Genomic DNA, 22,322 nt, shown 5'->3' with positions numbered 1-22,322 from the left:
TGCAGATTTTAGATTTTTAATGATGGATATTGAACCCAGGGCTTTTTCCATGTACCGTAGCAAGCATTCTACCACTCTATCACTAAGATGTATTTCTCCTCCGCTTCCTTCTGGAGATAGGTAGTTTATGCTGGCCTGGAACTTACTTTATAGCTTTGGGCTCATTTGGCAATTTTATGATCTTCCCGAGTGCTAGGATTATAGACATGCACCACCATTTCTGGCTCATTGGTGCGTCTCCCACCTTGTTTTTTGAGACAAAGTCTCTCTAAGTAGCTCTGGGTGTCAGTATGTAGACCTGGCTGGCCTCAAACTCACAGAGATCCACCTATCTCTGCTTCCAAGTGCAGAATTAAAGATATGTACCATCACTTTTGTCTAAGGATGGGACTTAAAGGAAAATAGAATACAAGTAAGTACAATTTGAAGAATACTACATTATCATTTATGCAATTACTTGAAAAAGCAATAAAAACAACACAACAAACAAAAAACCCCAAATAGTCATGTCACTTGGTTTCTGGGGATGAAGCATAATTGGCATATCCAATTATGCTTGCCTAGCATGTATAAACCATGTTTGGCAACAGCATCTGTTTGTACCTGAAAGGTGGAACTAGAAGGGTCAGAAGTTAAGTCATCCTTGAGTATGTAAGTTTGAAGCTAGCCAGGGATACATGAAACCCTGTTCTAAGCAAAAAAGGCTACTTGATAAATCCAAACTGAATCACTGAAATTGGTATGGGTGTATTATTAATTGTAGGTTAGTATATAAAAACAAATTCTCAAAGAACCTTCAGAGTCTTCCAACATTTATAGGTTGAGACTCCACTCTGAAAACCTGTAGGTAGTGTACCTATTAGGAGATTCTTGAAAATGTTTTATTAATTAAAAAGTTAACTTGGCCAGATGGTGGTGTCACACATGCCTCTAGTCCTGTGAGTTTGAGGCAAGCCTGGCCTACGGATCAAGTTCCAGGATTCCAGGATAGCCAGGGCTACACATAGAAACCCTGTCTTGACTTCTCCCTCAAAACAAACAAATGAACAAAAAAAACGTCAAAGAAAAAGAACCCGCAGGACCATTTCTTTAGAAGTTGAGAGGAAAACAAGAGGGTGGGCAAGCTGTAAATTTTGTCATTTGGAGGGAGATGATGGAGCTGTAAGAAAGTCATTATTTTTCAGTCAGGCTCAGCAATGGAGGTCTGTAAAGAAGCTCTACAAATGATGGGAGAGAAAGCCCAGAATATCGGAGCAAACATACATAGGATTTTGGCAGAGATAGAAGTTACGCTCAAAAAAACCAATGAGCTTTTATTTATTTATTTATTTATTTATTTATTTATTTATTTATTTATTTTGAGACAGGGTTTCTCTCTATTGTTTTGGAGCCTGTCCTGGAACTAGCTCTGTAAACCAGGCTGGCCTGGAATTTACAGAGACCCACCTGCCTCTGCCTCCCAAATGCTGGGATTAAAGGTGAAACCAATGAATTTTAGCAGTGAAAATCAGTAACCAATAGGTGAAAGTTGTTGAAATGTGGCATTTCATGTTTGCCTGCAGTAGGGCAAGAGCACCAAAGAGCATTTCCATTGCCATCTTCCATTCAACTTGTTCTCATAGACTTTCCAACTAGAGAGGTTATTGGGTTGTCTTTTTTGGAGGTGCTATGAGTCATTCATACCATAGGGACAGACATAAACTCAATTTTTAGTCCCAGAAAATGGGATTTTTGAGGAAGCATTACCACCTTTGAGAAGGTATCTTGGTTTTAGTAGGAAAGGTTCTTGGAGTCAAAGAGAAACATGCTAACGAAATGGTTGTTTTTTCAGTTCTGCCTAAGATCTTAAATGCTCTTTCCAAATCATGGGTTTCAGAATGATTTCAGAAGTCTGTAAACTTTAGTTCTGGGCTTGATTAGCATAGGCAATTTCTGTGTCTGTGTTGTCTGTCTTCTTAGGAAGAGCTAAGTGAAAAGCAAGCCAGATAAATCCTGTTGGCTTTCCCTACCCTTCCACTTGGCCTCATGCTTACAATCTTGTTTTCTTCACAAGTGTTTGCATTGTCACCTAGCACAGAATAAGTTTTCCTATCATTTCCCAGTTCTTCTGAGAGTGAAAAGTTTGGGAATGTGGACTGCAATTTCTGTCGTTCTAGTCAAGTCTTTGTACCCTTTTTCACTTTAAACATTATTTGCTGATGGGTTAGCAGCATGAAAGTAGTAAGTAGATAAAGAAAATTAAAAATTTTGATGTTTGGTTGAGAAATACTGTTCTTTGACCTAGTTTTGCAACTGCCTGATATACTTGTTGGTTAATGGTTCATTTCTTTGCATTTTAAAGCGTCAGTGTCTGGAAGAGAGAAAGTAACAAACATACATAGGAGGCACAGAATCTTAGATAAAGCTTTCAGGCAAATTTCTCGACCACTTGTTTTTAAGACACCTTTCATCTTGGTATCGGTTCAGTGGCAGCTTTTCTTCCTTTAGCGAACTTGTATTTCATTTGTTTTTCATTTCGACAGGGTGTCTCACCAGGCTAAGCCGTCCTGGAACTGGAACTCACAATTTAGGTTAGCCTCGAACTCGCAGCAATCATCCTGCCTCAGTTTGTGTTGGAATTACAAGCTTATGCTTTCATTCTCTGCTCTCAAGGAGGCTTTCTCTTATTTCCTATTTTTTGTTGTTGGTGGTGAATATTGGAAAATTGATTACTCTTCTTTCATGGTGTTTGCTTCAAGGTTTCCCAGTCTCTAGCCCTTTCCAACCGCACAGCACAAAATTCTTTTTGATGGACTTATGAAGCTAAGGGGGGGTCTACGAAGCCTTGTGTGGGTGGGGCTGGGTTTGTCAGGGCGGGGCCATTGAGGAACCCCTGGGAAAGGCTGAAAAGTGTACTTGAGAAAGGCCCGGTAGGCTGCAGTTTCAGAATTTTCACGAAGGCTTCGAGTACAAGGTTGAGGGTATTGGGTACCTCACTCTTGCTTCGTCTTTCTTGATTCTGGAAGTTTCAGTAGTACTTTCTGGGTTGCTAAGACGCGAAAAGGCTGCGGCTTCAGCTCCGGGGGCGGATCCCAAGGGTCTTGACGCTGCTCCGGGCCGGCTAGCCTCCCGATGTTGGGGGAGGGGTGAAGAGGTGCTGCTCGCGCCTCTCTTTGCGCCTGCGCAGCGGGCTCCAAGCGGGTAGGAGTGCGTGCGCGGTGACGTGGACGTCTGGTGCGTGCGCAAGCTCTTCAGCTGAAGCGGACTCACGGTGTGCGAACCCTTCAGAATAACCCGCCCCTAGAGGGATGTGAAGGACTCGGGGGTGAGGCCGACCACGCCCCGCACGGTAACACTCGGGCCTGGGTGGAGGGCATCGCTTCAGTAGTGGCCCGATTGGAGTTTTTTTGAGAGTTTAAACCACTTGTTTATTTGAACGGCCGGACCAGCGCTCCGCAAAGAGGGCTTCGCACGCCTGGGCCTGGCTGGGCCTTGCGCGGTGCAGCCTTTGGTTTCTTGAGTGAGTTGCGCATGTCATCTTGCTCGCCTCCTCGACCTCACTTCCGTGTCGCTCCGAGAACTAGGAACATCGACGCCGGAGACCGTGGCCACGAGGCGGGCTGGGTGAGAAGTGCCCGTGGCTCGGCCTTCCCTCGCGTGCGTGGGGTGTTGAACAGCATGGCACGTTCTGCGAGACGATTTCTAGCCTGGCAGTAGGTCGAAACCTGTGCTGAATAAGCGCAGGTTTTAGAGCTCAGCTCTCAGGGTTTCAACTCTCCGAGGGAAACAATCAACGTCGATTTCTTTAAGTAACTGGATTCAGTGTTTTGACACCTATACAAAAGTCCCCCCAGCATATAATTTCTGATCAAATGAAGGCAAGGCCATGAACTTAATGGGGAGGGACGATGAATGAGTTGAATGGGAGTGAGAACTTTGTAAACAAAGGACCTGTGATTTCTAAGTGCAATCGAAGTAGGAGAAAACAGGTGGGGAAGAGCAGGTGTTAGTTTCTTTTTCTCTGTGGGCAGCCTTGACTGGTTTACTGTTCATAGGACTTCCCCTTTCTGTTGAATTTTCAATTAGGTTCTGGCTTGAGTGTAAGGTGAACAGGGGCATTAGTAAGCTTATCACTAAGTTGGGGAATCTGTGTTCGAAGATTATGTAGAGAAGTTGGGAGTCTTTTTCGAACTGGTAAAATTGGTGGCAGAGTGTATTGCTGTTAAGTTTTTTTCGTGCACTTTTGTTCCCCAGGAATGTCCTTTGCCTCTGGCAAAAGGATGGAAGCAGGCAGGGGTGGGTGGTGAGTGTCTGAAAAGAAGGGTGTCTTGATTGGCAGAACGGGAAAATCTCCAGACCAACTCTTGTTCGCCGCCGGATCCGACACGTGGGTCTTGAGATATTAGGAGCCACTTACACTCAGCCTGTGTGTGTTGAGCTTGCCAACCTTGAGTGGCCGAGTGCCTTAGTAACCCTGCCTGGCCCGCTTTCCTTTCTGCACGACGCCGCAGCAAGGCTGCAGTTAAGGTATAGGCTACTAGCGTGACGGCTGCTGGGAAATGGGCTGGCGGGGTGGTTCCTTGTGTAGTCTCCAAGGTAACGGAAAGCAGCTGAGTTCCTCCTGGGTGCACGTGATCCTTGGGACGCTACCCTGGAAGAGTTTTCTTTGCCACATTTTTTTTCTCATTTCTGGCTAGCTATCGTCTGTAGTTTAAAAATAGAATAACTGGGGCCTTTTCTTTTTTTTTCTTTTTGAACACAGGTAGTGAGTTGGCTGTCCTTAACTAACATAAAGGAATTTTAGTTTTAGTTTCTTGGTGCTTTGGCATATTTATTTCAGATTTTCAGCCCCTTTCTACTGTAAAGATGTTTTTCTGATTCTACTTCGTAACTCGTAGGCACCTAGAAGCTTAACTAGCCTGAATTGTTTCAGATTGATACCTTGGAGTGGAAACACTTAATATAATTTGAGTTTCAAAATGCGATTTTATTTAAGGAACAAACATTGTAGTAAACCTTCCATACAGTAATACAGTAATTTATTGTTTGAAAGGATATAGTTAGCATGAGCAACATTTAGAAATGTGTTAGCCATAATTTGAAATTTGTGTTTTAAAGTAATATATTGACTTGGAAATTTGACTTGGTTAAATTTTCTTGACACAGTATGTAAATCACTAAGTTGCTACATAGTGAGTTTTGTGGGTTGTATCAGGATGACCATTACAGTAAAAATTTACCAAAGACCATTGGATGAAAAAAAAAATTGGAACTCTAGAGTTTGTTACAACTCATGCAACTTGCTACACTGTTTTAAGCCATATATCCCTTAGAGATTGTGTGTGTGTGTGTGTGTGTGTGTGTGTGTGTGTGTGTGTGTGTGTAATGAGGGGACTTCAAGAATCGCTAAGAATTCTTCCCTTTACAACTAAACTTACTTAAGGCCCTTTCTAACTTTAATCTAGGTAAATGCTTGATGAGGAAAGGCTGAACCAAACATTTTTGAATTTTGAAATGTAAGTAGACCAGGTTGGCCTAGAACTCATAGAGATCCTCCTGTTTCTGTTTCCCCAGTGCTGAGATTGAACACCACCAGTCTGTGTTCTTTGTTAAAACTTTTAAGAGAGCAAAATACAGTTTTCCATTATTGCTGGAAAGGAATTTTCCCCCCTTTCCTGGAGTAGCCTCATACTTCTACAGTACATTTGGTTTTTGCAGTGGACATTTGTTGTTATCTTAGACATTAGGGCAGTCTTTGTATGAGCATATTTGTCAATTGACAGCCATAGATGAGAAAAATCAAGCATATGGCTGGGGATATAGTTCAGTGATATTCCACTTGCATATCATGTGAGAATCCCTGGATGCATTCAGTTATCAGGGCTACTGGGGCAAAATCCTGTTTTTAATTGTAGCCATTGTCTCTCAAGTTCCTGATAGATTGGGGTCATAAATTGGCTCTTTGATTTTATGTATTTTGGTTAACCGGTGGAATAAATTGATAGGTTTAGTTTTTTAAAAAAGGCTTTATGCAAGCCTACAAGTTATGACTTTTCATGCATATTTCCATATTTTTGGTAGATGCCTGTGTACAAAGTTGAAATAAGGTAGTTTGGTTTTTCTTTTCTTTGCTGGGAGGGATGGAGCAGGCAAGTCTTATGTAGCCCATGCTGGCCTTGAACTTGCTTATGTAGTTGAGAGTGACATTGAACTGATTTTCTTGCCTCTAGTGCCTGGGGTATAGGCATTCACCGCCTTGCCTGATTTTCTTTTTCCTTCCTTCCTTCCTTCCTTCCTTCCTTCCTTCCTTCCTTCCTTCCTTCCCTCCCTCCCTCCGTCCCTCCCTCCCTCCCTCCCTCCCTCCCTCCCTCCTTTCTTTCTTTCTTTCTTTCTTTCTTTCTTTCTTTCTTTCTTTCTTTTAATGTGATGCTGGGCAGTGGCTTTGTGTATGCTAGAGATAAGCTAGACAAGTGACTGAGCTATATCTCCCCAATTTCAGTTTTCAGCACTTAACTTTATTTAGGAAAAACTAAATATTCTACTATGGTTTATAGCTTTTGATGAATTCTCTAAGCTTAAACATATTACAGAGTCACCAGGTGACTTGTGAAACTTTGTTTTGTCAGTGTGTGATAGGTATGGTCTAAGCATATTAGTTTTAGAAAACTAGTTATATCTTTATGGATAACATTTTAAGGCAGTTCTAGAAAATAATTATTTTAAATCTTACCTACCTTAGGTCTCAGGTTTAATTCCCAACACTGCAAAATAAACATCTACATACTTTAGTCATTTGAATCTATAGCCCAATGTATTCCTGAAGAATGCATGCCAGGTCTGTCTAGCTAAGAGTGAGACCTTGTCTTAAAACAAGCCAACCAACAAAGAAACATCAAGATTAAACAAAAACTACTTCAAACCAGAGGAGCTTCTACATGCTCATGGATGTTAGTGCTTTAGTATTAAGAACTAGACCCCTCTCCTTCTAAACCCCATGAGGTGGAAGTAGCTAGGCCCTGCCTCCTGATAACCAGGCTCTTAATAAAGCACTAGCGTGGCCAAGATTGGATGGATGCCTCTAGAACAGTGGTTCTCAGCCTTCCTAATGTTATGACCCTTCTATACAGTTCTTTATGTTATGGTGATTCCCCCTCCCCATAACCACATAACTTCATAACTGTTATTTTGCTACTGTTATGAACCATAGTTCAAATATCCTGATGATATTGGGTAACTCCGAAGGGGTCTGGACTCATGGGTTGAGATTTAGCTGCTTTAGAATTAGCTGAATATGAATTTTATTTATGAAGTCATGTCAGTGCCATATAAAGAATTAATATAGGTCAATGTTAGAGTACTTTCTGAATCTACTTGATGTCCTGGGTTCAACTCCCAGCACTGCTATTAATAAGAAAAGTTAGTTTTGCAGTTTCATCCATCCTCAAAAAACTTGATGTAATAAGGATTAGAATCCTTTATAAATGCAAATTGTTGCATTTTTATGCTTTTATATTTTTTTCCCCTCTCATTGTCCTTTCTCCCTTTTAGTTCTTTTTGTTAAGCTTAAGTAATTTTCTTGCCTTAGCCTTATAAGTGCTAGGATATCATGAGAAACACATCAGTTTACATTGTTTTCTGAATGAGTACATAATTTTAGTTTGTAATATTTTTGGAGAGATAGGTCATGAGTAAATTTTAACTATTAATTTTAACTATTCTACTAGATTGGATTAAAATTAGTTTACAAAAATGACAGAAATCATTAGGATAACTGGGGGCAGTGGCTGATGCCCATAATCCTAGTACTTGAGGGGCAGACACAGGATTGCTGTAAGTTTGAGGCTAGTCTGTTCTACATAGTGAGACCCTGACTCTGTCTCAAGAACCCCTCCAACATTTTTTTCTTTTAAAGAATGATTAGATATTCCAGAATGAATACCCATAAACAGTAATTGAAAGAAAGCTATGAACAGTGTCTTAAAGAGAATTGGGAATATTTTTTGGATAACATAATCAGTTGTATCTTTTTTTTTTTTTTTTTTTTTTTTTTTTTTTTTTGAGACAGGATCTTATGTATTCCAGGGTGATACTGAACTCCTTTGAACTTCTTTGTAATTATTATTATTATTTTTTGGGCAATTTCATACTTGTATATAGTGGATTTTAAGTCATTTCACTCCTACTCCTCATTACCCTCATTTCCTCCCTCCCTCTCTAGTTGAAACTAGTTTTCTCAAGTCATCCTCCTACATTAATGTTCTTTTTTTTTGGTAACTCAGTGAGTTTAAAACTTTTAAATAAATTGGTATTGTGTGCTTGTGGGGGTAATGGGGAGGTCAAAGGGCATGTTTTTGGAATCAGTTTTCTCCATTCGCTTTTATGTAAGATTTTGGGATTGAACTCAGATCAGTTTTATTGTCTGACCAGTGCCATTTCCTGCTGAGCCACCTCACTAGCCTTACTGAGTTTAAGTATCATGCAAAGGGGCTTATTTACTGGACCATGCACAAGTTTATCTTTGGCTACACCACTGAGTGATTTTGAACTTGTGCTTTTTCCCAAGTGTTGAGAATACAGGCCTACACTACCACCCTGGTTTATGCAGTGCTAGAAATTAAACCCAGGGCTTCATCAGTGCTAGTCAAATCTCAACCAGCTGAGCTACCAGTCCAGCCATAACAGTTGTATTTTTGTTTGCAAAATCCTGAGTTGGTTAAAATTTGTGTTTTTTGTTTGTTTGTTTGTTTTTAGGATGAGAAGGCAGTTGTGAATATGTTTTGACTTCCGGTTTTCTTTCACTGGATTTCTCACTGGAATCATGGAAGAGAAGCAGCAAATTATATTGGCTAATCAAGATGGTGGGACAGTGACAGGAACAGCCCCTACCTTCTTTGTCATCCTAAAACAGCCAGGAAATGGCAAAACTGAGCAAGGAATTTTGGTTACTAAGCAAGATGCCTGTGCTTTGTCGAGTAGGATGTCATCACCAGGAAAATCTAAAGGGAAGATTTGCCTTCCAGCTGATTGTACTGTGGGAAGAATCACTGTTACCCTTGATAACAATAGTATGTGGAATGAGTTCCATAATCGAAGTACAGAGATGATTCTGACCAAGCAGGGAAGACGCATGTTTCCTTATTGTCGATATTGGATAACAGGCTTAGATTCAAATTTAAAGTATATCCTTGTAATGGACATATCTCCTGTGGATAACCATCGTTATAAGTGGAATGGTCGTTGGTGGGAACCCAGTGGGAAGGCCGAACCCCATATTTTGGGGAGAGTTTTTATTCATCCAGAATCTCCTTCCACAGGTCATTATTGGATGCATCAACCAGTATCTTTCTATAAACTCAAACTTACTAACAATACACTGGACCAAGAAGGGCATATTATCTTGCACTCTATGCATCGTTACCTGCCAAGGCTTCATTTGGTGCCTGCAGAAAAGGCTACAGAAGTGATACAATTAAATGGCCCTGGTGTTCATACTTTTACTTTCCCCCAGACTGAATTCTTTGCAGTAACAGCCTATCAAAACATTCAGATTACCCAGTTGAAAATAGATTATAATCCATTTGCCAAAGGCTTCCGAGATGATGGATTGAGCAGTAAGCCCCAGAGAGATGGGAAACAAAGGAATAGCTCTGATCAAGAAGGGAATAATGTTTCTAGTTCTCCTGGTCATCGTGTTCGTCTTACTGAAGGTGAAGAATCAGAGATACATTCAGGTGATCCTGTGTTAAGGGGTCATGAAACATCAGGTCTAGGTTTGGAGAAACCACCCCGTAATGTAAAACAAGACTTTCTTGGTTTTATGAGTACTGATTCAGCACTTGAAGTTCCTCAATTAAAGCATGAAATTTCTGAAAGGTAAGTCATTGTTTGTTTGTTTTTTAAAGATTTATTTATTATGTATACAGTGTTCTGACATGCATACCTACATGCCAGAAGAGGGCACAAATCTCATTACAGATGATTGTGAACCACCATGTGGTTGCTGGGAACTGAATTCAGGACCTGAAAGAGCAGTCAATGCTTTTAACTTCTGAACCATCTCTCCAGCCCCAGTTTTTGTTTTGTTAAACTTACATTTATTTTGTGTGTGTTTGTGTGTTGATCAGAGGATTCCCTTGTTGGTGATCCTTTTACATCATGTGGGTCTGCACATCAAAACTCAGGTCATTTGGTTTGGTGACAACCACCTTTACCCAGTCAATGATTATCTTTTCAGTCAGGAAATAACATGTTTTTCTGTTCTTAGAGATAAAAAGAAGATTGAGATGGACCAGTTTTTGGAGTTAATTCATTGGTTCTGTGGAATGCTGTAGATGTTGATACTAGTTGTTGTAAAGCAAACCACACCTGTTTCTAATTCTTTGATGTGACAGCTTATTTTTCTGTAAGGTATGTCCATTGGATTCAGGGTGTAGAGTTGGAGCCAGATTGGATAATTTATCAAAATAGGGAACTCTTATTTATTTGTGGCTTCTTGTTAATACATGTAAAAAAAAAAGGGGGGGGGAATTATAAATGAGACAGTTTATCCAATTAAGGCATAAGATGTACTCATTATAACCTGAATTTACTGCCTTAAGGTCATCCTAACCCATAAATTGCCCAATTAAATAGAATCTAAAAGTTATTATTTATGAAAATATCCTAGTATATTTTCTAAAAATAAATTCATTCTATATAATTGAACCTTTGTGTTAAAAAAAAAATCTCTAAAACCTGGAATACTTCTAATACCAAGCAGTTCAGGTAGGAGGTAGTCAACTTCTTTATAGTTTATACTGATACTTTATTTCAGTAGTCTATATGTACATATATGTAATTCTGAAAAAGAGGCTGAGTAATATCCACTGTAAAAGCCTATGTGTATATGTGTATTTTAAACTTTTTTTGGGGAGAATCAAGATTTCAGTATATAGCTAGTCTGCCTGGAACTTGGTATATATAGCCCAGGTTGGTCCCAAATTCAGGATCTTTCTGCATCAGGTACTGGGATTACAGATGTCCACCCATGTTGACTTTTTAATTCTCAATTTTTTTGTTTGTTTTTTTTTTGAGAGAGGGTCTTACTATGTAGGCCCAGATGGCCTGGAACTTGCTATGTAGACCAGGCTGGATTTGAATTCACAGAGATCTTCCTGCCTCTGCTTCTCAAGAACTGATATTAAAGATGTAGACCACCATGTCTGACTTAAAAACCATTTACCTATCCATTCATTTCTTTATTTGTTTATTTTTGATTTTTCAAGAGGGTTTCTTTGTGTAGCATTAGCTGTCCTGGAACTTGCTCTGTAGACTAGGCAGGCCTGGAACTCACAGAGATCTATCTGCCTCCGCCTCCCGAGTGCTGGGATTGAAGGCCTGTATCACCACCACCTGGCCCGTGTTGGACTCTTAATATTTACTTATTTTGTGTGTGCACAGCTCATGTGTGGAAAGTGGTTCTTTTTTTTCTACCATATGGGTCCCAGGGATTATCAGGCTTGGCAATAAGTACCTTTACCTGCTGAGCTGTCTTGCTGGCTCTGGACTTTCCTTTTTAGGTGGAAGGCTGATAACTGTTAGTGATCTAGTAATCTGTTTAATTTTTCAAGGGTATATACATTCCATTTCAAATTAAAAACAAAGTCAAGCTGGGCAATGGCTGTGCACACCTTTAATCCCCAGAGGCAGGTAGATATCTGTGAGTTTGAGGACAGCCAGGACTGTTACACAGAGAAACCCTGTCTCAAACCAACAAACAAACAGTCAAAACAGTACTATAATAAGCCCAGATTTTCAGTAGAGTATAAATTCTAAGACCAAGAGGATGCCTGAAACTACAGATGGTATTAAAGCCTGAATATTTGCTATGCTCTTTTCTATGTACATGTTAACTATCACAATAAGAGATTAACTGTAATAACAAAATGCAGCAATTGTAATCTTAAATTTACTAATTTGTCGTGTGACCCACCCCTCCCCCCAAGACTGGGTTTTTCTGTGTAACAGCTCTGTCTGTCCTGGAATTTGAATTTAGGCTGGCCTTGAACTCAAAGAAATCTGCCTGTTTGCCCCTCCTATGTGCTGGGATTAAAAGTGGGTGTCATTACCACTTGGCACTACCTACTTCGTACCTTGGCTAACCATCAAGCAACTGAAAATGAGGGAAAAAAAAAAAAAAAAAAAAAAAAAAAAAAAAGAGGACAAGAGAATCTTAGTATACACTATATTTGGTTTTGACACTAACAACTCAGTGTTAGGCCTACAATTTTAGGGGCCTTATCCCCAAAAAGGTTGCCCCTATTTCAGAAACTATCCTTCATCACCTGTTACCGCCTCGTGGTTTCCTTTTCAAGTGTTTATAGTTTACATACACTTATCAGTCTTGTACAAACTTGGAAAGTATAGTATGGAACACTTCTAGCTTCTTTCTAGGGGAAATTTACAACCCTGATATTAATCCAAGGAAATAAAACTAAAGAGAGATACCTCATGAATTTAGATGCAAATTTTCAAGAACTCAGCCCAGCAATAATTAAAAAAACAAACAAAAAAACAGCTGGGTATGGTATACACCTTTAATCAAAGCAGGATCTCTGCTTTAAGGCCAACCTGATCTACATTGCAAGTTCCAGAACAGCCAGGACTATATCAAGAGACCTTGTCTCAAAAACCAAGATAACAACAAAGCAGTATTATAACAAGGTTTAGTCCAACAATGCAAGGCTGGATGACAGCACTGCCCAGTTGACCATATTATGTACTTGAACAGATTTTTGTGTAGGGTTAGTGTAATAGTTACTTACTTGTTCCTGACAAAAGCAATTTAAGAGAGGAAGGATTTCTTTTTGGCTCACAGTTGGAGGATACAGTCCATTATGGTGTGAAAGGCCTGATAGCAGGAGTGGGAAGCAGCTGGCCACATGAATCCATTATCAGGAGGTACAGAAAGATGAACATTAGTACTCCACTGGCTTTCTCTCCAATTTTATTCAGCCTGGCATCCAGCTCATGGGATGGGGAAGTTCATCATATTTGGGTAGAGCATTCCCTCCCTCCTCAATCTTTTCTGGAAAATAGCCCCATAAACACATCAGAAATATGTTTCTGTGGTGATTCAAAATGTTATTAAATTGATGATGAAAATTAACTGTCACAGTGTAGCTATCTTGCTCTAGGCACCATTTGTTGAAGAGGCTATTTATGTTGTGTGCAGGTGTGTGTGTGTGGGGGGGGGTATGGTACCTTTGTTGAAAATTCAGTTGCCTGTAGTTGTATGATTTATTTTTGTGTCCTCTGTCCTATTTTACTGCTTTATATATTTGTCTTTGTGCCAGTTTGTGCCATCTTGTTTTTGTTACTATGGCTTTGTTATTTATTTGAAACCATGATGTTTCCTGCATTGTTCTGTCTGCTTAGGATTGCTTTGGATATATGGGTGTTTGAATGCTTCCATATGAATCTTAGGGTTTTTTTTTTTTTTTTTTTTTTTTTTTTTTCCTAGCAGTTAAGAAAGTCATTGGAAGTTTGATGGGGCTTGCATTAACTGTCTGTAGGTAGCTTTCAGAAATTTTACAATATTATTTTTCTCAATCCATAAACATGGAAGATTTTTCCATCTTCTGATGCTTTCCTCAATTTCATTCCTAATTGTGGTACTTTGTTTGTGATCTAACAAATAAAACTTGCCTGAAGGTCAGAGTTTGGAGCCAAGCCACTAGTTAGCCATTGAGGTCAGGCAGTAGTGGCACAAGCCTTTAATCCTAGCACCAGGGAGGTGGAGACAGGAGTGGTTTGGCTTGATGGAGAGAAGAATATAAGGCAGGAGGAGATAGGAGCTCATTACATTCAGTCTGGGCATTTTAGTGTGAGGACTCGTTGGGAGAGGACCACCCCTTTGGTCTGAGGATTCAGTAGAAGTAAGAACTAGTGGCTTGCTCCTTTGTGTCTCTGATCTTTCATCATTAACCCTTATATCTGACTCCAGGTTTTTATTACGAAGAGCCATTAGAATTTGTGAAACACTAAGTGTCATAGTTTTCAATATAAAAGTCTTTATATACATGGTTAGATTTGTTCTTTGGTCTTCTGAAAAGAAAATTTTGAATCTACAGTGAATGTAACTATTTTCCTGATTTCTTTCTCAGTACATTTGAAGAAAATCTATTCATCTAAACTGGATGTGGTGGCACATGCCTTTAATTCCAGCATTTGGGAGGAAGAGGCAGGATGATTTCTGTGGAACCAGCCTGCCTGGTCTACATAGTGAGTTCTAGGACAGCGAGAGCTACATAGTGAGACCATGTCTGGGGGGAAAACCCAACAAATAAATAAATAAATAGACAATCTTCTGATCTTTGTAACATGTTAATGTTTGTTTCATATCATACTTTGCTAATAGGTATGAATTTCCTCTGTCCTTTCTTATTTGTATTCCTTTTATTTCTTTTTTGTCTTATTATTTTAACTGAGACTTTAAGCACTATCTTGGAAAAGAATGAACAGAGTAGACACACCTGTTTTGTTCTTGACGTTAGAGAGGAAATGTTTGTACTTTTTCCATTTAGCACAGGTGTGTTTTATGTTGCTTTATGATGTTGAGGTGTTTGTAGTTTTTATAGGTCTTTATTGAATAGATGTTGAACTTTTCATTGAGAATTTTTGTATCTATGTACATCAGGGAAGTTGATTTAGTTTTCTATTTATATATTCATATCTTGTTTTGTTAATCAGGGTAATATTGGAGTTTGGTAACACTACTTACTTCCCTTCCTGTTTTATGGAATACTTTGATGCACTTTGTTTTTCTTTAGAGGTAATACTAGAAATCCACAGGTAACCCATTAGTCCTTAGCTTCCTCTGGTCGAGTTAACGTTATATTGCTATGTGTCTAGGAAATTACCCCTTCTAGATTTTTCAATTTCCTAATATTCTCTAATAATTTTAAATATTCCATTGTTGGACATGGTAATATCATTTTTCATCTCTAATTTTGTAAGTTTGAATATTTTTTCTTGGGTATTTTATCTTTTTAAAGAAACATCTGCTTCACTAACTCTTGTATTCTTTTCATCTCTGTATCATTAATGGCTTCCTTTATTTTCATCTACTGATTTGGGACTTTGTCTTGTTTTTCTAATACTTTGAAGTTTGTCCTTATTTGAATTCTAATTGTTTTGTTTTACTGTGACAGAGTCTCTCTCTACATAGCCCTGGCTGCCCTGGAATTCACTATGTAGAGATCTACCTGCCTCTGCCGATTTTAGAGACAAGCACCACTATATCTTGCTTGGATTCTAATTTTTTTTTTAAGTGTAAACACTTTTAACAATAAATTTCCTTCTTAGAACTGCCTTTGTTGTATCCCAAGGATTCTGATAAGTTGTACTTAAAGTTTCTTTTTTTTTTATCTTTTTCTTCAGTTACCCTATTGATCACTGAAGTGTTTATTTCTCAGTCTCCAGGTATTTGAACAGTTTCTGTAGGTTCCTTTGGTAATGTTTCCTTGTTTTATTCCATTGTGATACAGAAAAGTTTGGGAAGCTATTTAATTTTAAAAAATTGTTAAGATGTGTGTATGGCCTAAAATGTGATCTTTTGAGAAAGTTGTGTTAGGTGGAGTATTCTGACAGATTAATTTGAGTTTGATTCTCCTGGAATTCACATCATGAAAGAAGGCTGACTCCCACTAGTTCTCTGACGAACACATGTAAACACATATATACACATGAGAATTTTTTTATATGATAAGATGTCTAGCAAATTGTATTTTTTAATGAAATGTTGATAAATGTGTTATGTTGATAAATTGCTTTTGAGTACTTTGTTAAGTTACAGAAAGTTTTTTAAGAAATGTCTCATGAAATCTGATTCATTAATTACTCTTAAATGTTTTTCCCCCTTGAGTCTTGTTTATGAATCATTCTGTACTTTTTATCTTCTAAATCTTTAGTCTTATTTCACACAGTTTTGAAGATGGTTCCCAGATTGCCTCACCATTAAACCCAAATGGAAACTTTAATGTCGTCATTAAAGAGGAGCCTCTAGATGATTATGATTACGAACTTGGTGAATGCCCAGAAGGGGTCACAGTGAAACAAGAAGAGACAGATGAAGAAACAGATGTATACTCCAACAGCGATGATGATCCTATATTAGAGAAACAACTAAAGAGACACAATAAAGTTGATAACTTGGAAGTTGGCCATCCATCTTATAAATGGCTACCAAGTAGCCCAGGTGTTGCTAAAGCTAAAATGTTTAAATTAGATGCTGGAAAAATGCCAGTGGTTTATCTAGAGCCCTGTGCTGTCACCAAAAGCACAGTGAAAATTTCTGAACTGCCTGATACGTTTTCCACATCTCGAAAAGATAAATCTGTGTTGGAAGAATTAGAATATTTGCCTGCATATATTGAAAATTCTGGTGGGACTGGCTTTTGCTTAAGTAAGGATTCAGAAAATAGTCTCAGAAAACATTCATCAGATCTCAGAATGACACAAAAATATACTTTACTTAAAGAACCTCAGTGGAAATATCCTGACATATTTGATAACAGTAGCACAGAAAAAATAAATGACAGTTCAAAGGCATCAAGTGGAGACTCATTTTCAGGAAAAGAGGACTTAGGCAGAAAGCGAACAACTGTGCTTAAAATGACAACACCCTCAAAGACTGTGAATGCTAGTCAGAGTGCCTCTCCAAATACTCCTGGGAAAAGAGGAAGACCTCGAAAGTTGAGACTCTCTAAGGCAGGGAGACCACCTAAAAACACAGGGAAGTCTTTAACTGCTACAAAGAATATTCCTGTAGGCCCTGGAAATGCCTTCCCTGACGTGAAGCCTGATCTAGAAGATGTGGATGGTGTGCTCTTTGTTTCTTTTGAATCGAAGGTAAGATTGTAATGATCAACTTTCTAAGATCTATCTTGAATTGTATATTGGCTTAAAATTTAGCATCTACTTTTGTTAATGAATCCATTTATGAGTGTGTTTGGGAAAGGAAATGAGTATCTTCATGTTTGGTTTAGTTGACAGTAATCACCTCTTAAGATAGACTTTTAAAATGTCCCCTTGCTTAGATCTCATTCATTTATGAAGTGTATTTATCTGATTTTTTAAAAAGTGTGTGTGTATGTGTGTGTGTATGTGTGTATGTATGTATGTATGTATGTATGTATGTGATTGCAGGTGCCTGTGGAGGCCACAGGTGTCAAGTTACACTGGAGCTAGAGTTACAGGCCATTTTGAGCTACCTGACATTAGTGCTGGAAATTGAACTTGGAATTTTCATTGTTGTAGACTCAAAGAAAGCTTAACAACACATGAAAAGTTCACTGGTTTGTTTGTTTGGTTTTCTGAGCTACTTCATCTCTCCTACCTCTGGTTAGTAACAAGTTTTGGAGAACCAAATACTATGTTTTTTTTTTTTTTTTTTTTTTTTTTTTTTGTTTGTTTGTTTTTTCTTTTTTGGAGACAGGGTCCCTCTACATAGGTTTTGCTGTATTGGAACTCAATCTCCTCTTTAAATTAGTCTAGCCTTGAACTCACACAGTTCCACTTGCTGCTACCATGTCCACCTCAGTGCTAGCAATGACTTGAGTCTTACCCATGGATTGTTTTTTGGTTTGTCCTTCTCTGACTCAACATGTATAATATTTTTCATGCAGATATTTTAAGTAATCTAGTATTTCTAAGTTGACTGTAGATGTTGGATGTCTTTGTACTTGGTCTTTTCCTCCTCCTCTGTTACTGAGAAAGTTTCTTTATGAGGCTATGAGACATGAGCATGCAGATTGTATGTAAATACAGCTTGATGTTGGTTTAGTATGAAATTGAATTTGTTTTTTTTCCCCCCAGTGGTAGTGGTGGTGTTTCTCCTCTTCTGCCTCCCCCTTTGCTTCCTCCTCTCCCTTCCTCCTTTTTTTTTTCTCCTCCTTTCTCTTTCTTTTCTGAGCACCCCACCCCTGTGTTTGTAGCAGAAATAGGGGTGAACAGTACTGGAGAGCAAACCTAGGTCCTTATACATAAGTCAAGTGTCCCCTTATGATTAAAATAACTGCTGGTACTGTATAAAATAATAAAAAGCACATCATATTGGATGTAGTAATGGATGTCTGCAATCCTAACACTTGGTAGATATAGAGGTAGCATGATCAGGAATTGACTGCCACATTCAGCTACTTAAATGAGTTTGAGTCCAGCCTAGGTTACATGAAACCCTGCCCCCCCAAAAAAAGACAAGAAACCCCCAAAAATACGAGAATAATTAACTTGTGTTCTATGAATTTAAACTTACTGCTGAGATATGGGGTTTTCATATTCTTAGTCCTTTATTATTATTATTACTATTTAAAAAATATCTGTGTGTATGAGTGGAGTATGTATGTACTTGGGTGTCAGTGTGCCTGCCTGTGTGTGTACAGAGGCCAGAGTGACACCTTCCTCATTGTTCTCAGCCTTGATTCTTTGAGACAGGGTATCCTCACTGAATTTGGAGCTCACTGATTGGCTAGGCTCCTGCCTCCTTCACCCCAATTCCCACTAGGGTTTATGTAAAAGTGCCACCATACCCAGCTTTTACATGGGTACTGGGAATAAACCAGGTTCTCATGATTACATGGCAAGCACTGTACCTACTGAGCACTTCATCCTCTGGTCGTTCTCATCTTTTTTTTTTTGTTTTTTTTTTTCCTTTAAGTTTCCTTTAAATATTTTAGAAACAATATAAACTGGATTTTATTTTTAATATATAGGAGGCACTAGATATTCATGCAGTTGATGGGCCCACAGAAGAACCTTCTAGTCTTCCGACTACAACCACAAATGATTCAGGTATTATATAACAGTATAAATTCAGATATATTTGCTGTTGAGGCTGTAGTAGTGAAATGTGGAACATTTATTCTTTTTGATATGTTCATTATTTTATTTTATCACTGTTTTGTGAGTAGGTTGCAGAACAAGAATTTCCCAGTTGGAAAAAGAATTAATAGAAGATTTGAAGTCTTTGCGTCATAAGCAGGTGATACATCCTGCTCTTCAAGAAGGTACTAGTTTAGTTTCAAAGTGTGGACAAGCCAACTTGTCTTTTGTCCATTGTTGTCTTCCTCTTTTTACTTTCTACCTTTTTGCTTATTTTTCTCTGTTCTTTATTTTCTTTTTCTCTGCTATCCTTGACTTCATTTTAGTACCTCTCAACTACCAATTTTTTATTTTCTCTGCTTCTAAAGTACTTTTCAACTTAAGACATGTAGGTCCTTGTAAATAGAGTTCTTAATTGCTCTAAGTAGTAAAAACCTGGAGTCAGATATTGAAGGAAATGCAGAGAGATCAGAGAGAAGGAGCAAACCATGGCACACCTTACCTCCTTAGTGTCCCAGCAGACAAGAGAGTAAGTTCCTGTTTCTCCTTGCTTATATCTTGTTTCTTCCCAGCTACCTCACTTCCTATCTGTCTGTACAGACTTCCAGACCTCTGTGGTTAGCAAGCTCCATTCTCTGACCTTCAGACAGGCTTTATTTGTACAAGTAAAATATCACCACATATTCCCCTTTTTTGTCTAAAATTTAAAAAAAGGTTATAACTAATATAAGAAAAACTATATACAATAAGTATAGTAACAATATACAGCATATACAGGCAATAGGTACACTAACCATATGCATATGACAAATTCAGAGAAAATACTCCATTATCTATTCTTTCTTGATGAGCCCAAAGTCTTGAACCTAATTTACTTCCTATTCTAATTTGCATTATCAAATTATCTTTTAATGTCTTTCAAACCTATTACAATTAACACATCTTTAGTGAGTTTCTTTACTGATTCTGGCAAACAAACAAAAAAAAAAAAAAACTATATACGGTTTAGTCTTTAACTCCCTCAGAGATCTGAGAAGAAAATAGTATTAACTGAGTATTCAGGAAGTGTGGGCAAGCAGCTTCCAAAAAAAAAAAAAAAAAACGTGAGCAATGATAGAAAACAACTGGCTGCCAGGACAGTCCCCCAAGAATGCTCTGCAATGTTGAGGTATTCATCTTTGGCCTATAGGCCTAGCACATCTGACACATTCTATGAACCAGGATAACCTGAAGGACTGGACCACCTTGTCTTGGCAAGATTTGCAGTCACTCCTTTTGGTGTCCTTTTGTTCAATTTGGATAGCACACTGTCAGCAGTTGAGGCAAGGACACTCTCTTTGCCACAAAGAGTAAACTCCATGTGGAGTTTTTTCGATGCCCATCATCCGACATAGATTGGTGCTGCTAGGAACAGACATGCCTCATTGTCAAAAAATAAATAAACCTATGTTATTAAAATATGTTAAATGCCATATTCTATAGATCTCTGAAGTGTCTGAAGACAAATTGTCTTTCTAAAATGTTTGATCTTGTAAACATACCTAATGTGACTACAAGTTTTATTGTAATAGACTAATTATGAAACCATATTTCATTATTGTCCTATATGGTTGATAATAATAACTTTCAAGGACTGGAAACAGTATGTTTTGGCAAAATTTGTATCAATATACATACAACATTTGTATGTAATATACAGAAGTTCAATCCAGTATAAAATATTTAAAACTAGTAGTTGCTTTTTAAGAATAGATTTCAATTATCTACTGTTTCCCCTTTTATCTATATCCTTTCTTTATACTTTTCAGGATAGATTCAATAATCTACCCTTTTTATCTTAGGTCCTTATTCTAATAATAATTGTGTGTGTGTACATATATGTATTCTATATATATATAATTTATCACAGTAAGAAAATAGTGTTTTCTCTTCAAAATGTGGGAACATTTTGCATCTTTTTAAACTGTGATTACATTTATGGGTTCCCCCCCCTTTGGGGGTTAAGGATCCTATTTTTGTTTCTTAAGTAATACATTTAAGGACACACACACACACACACATACACACACACGGGGCTGAAGAGATGGCTCAGTAAATTAAGTGTGCTTGCTGTGAAATATGAAGACCTTACTTTGATCCCTAGTACACACATAAGTAAGCCAGGTATGACAGTATATGCCTGCAATCTTGTTCTTGGAAAACCAAAAAGGATCCCTGATTCTTATTGTCTGGTCAGTTAAGCCAAATACAGTGTTTGACCTTGTCAGAAAAAATAAAGTGAAGAGTGATTGAGGAAGATACCGAGTATCTGCCCCTGGTACATACACAGATACAAGTGTTGGAACATGTGCACACAACACGTAAATACAAAAGAGTGTTTTTTTCTCATTGTGTGTCTACAAGTACATAACATTTGGAGGAGCATTGGGAAGTTAATTAAAAAAATTAGATGGTTTAGTAGGTTTAAGGTACTTGTTGTTAAATCTAATGATTAGATTTCAATCTTTGGAACCTCTGTAGTGGAAAGAGATATGACTTCTGCAAGTTGTTCTGACGTCCACATATCAACTTCCTAACTCCTGTGTGAGTTTTTGATAGAAAATCTGAGCCTGTTTCATATTATATAATAATTTATTACAGGGTTGTAAATCTTCTGTCTCATCCTCTTGGCTTCCCAGTGCTTTCATGCCTACTTAATATATTTTTTTGTTTATTTTTAGTAGTAACTATCTGTTACAGTGTTACTCTTTATAACCTTTGGTGAAATATTTCCCCAAAATATTGTCTCTTGATTTATTATATAAGTAAGTCTCATTTTATGCTCATTGATAATAATTGGAGAATTAGTGCCTATAATCAGGCCAGAAACTCCATCTGGCAAGGTTTTATTAGAGACTCTAGAAGGCCTCTGAACCTCAGGGGCTGAAAAAATAAATATTTGGATTTTGCTTTATTTATTGATGTTGCTTTGGCAACCTAGAACAAAATACATTTTCATTTTATATTTTCTGTGTATTTGCAGTGTGGGTATAGTTTAATTTGTGTCCCTTGCTTAGGTTCTCAAAAGGCTGTAATCAAGATGTTGATGAAGCAATTGGCAAGGCATATTTTTCTCTTATTATTTGCTAAAGCGGATTCTGCTCCCATTTCCCCTGTAGCCCCCCCCCCCCTTCTCTCTCCTCTCTCATATTTTTGGAGATAGGGTTTCTCTCCTATCTCTCCTAGGACAGATAGGTAGTCCTAGCTGTCCTAGAACTTACTTTATAGACCAGACTGGCCTTGAACTCAAAAGATATCTGCCTGCCTCCATCTCCCAAGTGCTGGGATTAAAGTCATGTGCCACCACTAGTAAGCTTCCCCCTTAGCTTATTGATTGACATAATTTACTTTGTTGCAGCTTTAGCAACACTTCTATATTGTTTCCATGCCGTGTTCTATTGGTTGTAAACAAATCATAGATCTTGCCCATATTCAAGGGTAGA

General features: G+C 38.1%; 1 protein-coding gene across 6 annotated transcripts in view; it reads left to right on the top strand.

The window, feature by feature from the left end:
- The window catches only part of Mga (MAX dimerization protein MGA), a 77,913-nt gene that overhangs the window by 19,864 nt on the left and 35,727 nt on the right, over positions 1–22,322 (top strand). For 4 of the 6 annotated variants that reach the window (XM_051183658.1, XM_051183656.1, XM_051183654.1 and 1 more), the window contains exons 1-5: positions 3,191–3,328; positions 8,731–9,852; positions 15,930–16,869; positions 18,732–18,810; positions 18,930–19,025. In XM_051183658.1, coding sequence (XP_051039615.1) covers positions 8,798–9,852; positions 15,930–16,869; positions 18,732–18,810; positions 18,930–19,025 — 2,170 coding nt within the window. In that variant the 5' untranslated portion in view covers positions 3,191–3,328; positions 8,731–8,797. Of the gene's footprint in view, positions 1–3,190; positions 3,329–8,730; positions 9,853–15,929; positions 16,870–18,731; positions 18,811–18,929; positions 19,026–22,322 lie in introns of those variants that run through there. The other 2 variants (XM_051183655.1, XM_051183653.1) reach the window with 2 other exon arrangements.

Source organism: Phodopus roborovskii, unplaced genomic scaffold, assembly GCF_943737965.1.
Source record: "Phodopus roborovskii unplaced genomic scaffold, PHOROB, whole genome shotgun sequence".
NCBI classification, from domain to species: domain Eukaryota; kingdom Metazoa; phylum Chordata; class Mammalia; order Rodentia; family Cricetidae; genus Phodopus; species Phodopus roborovskii.
This window is presented reverse-complemented; position numbering and strand designations above follow the sequence as displayed.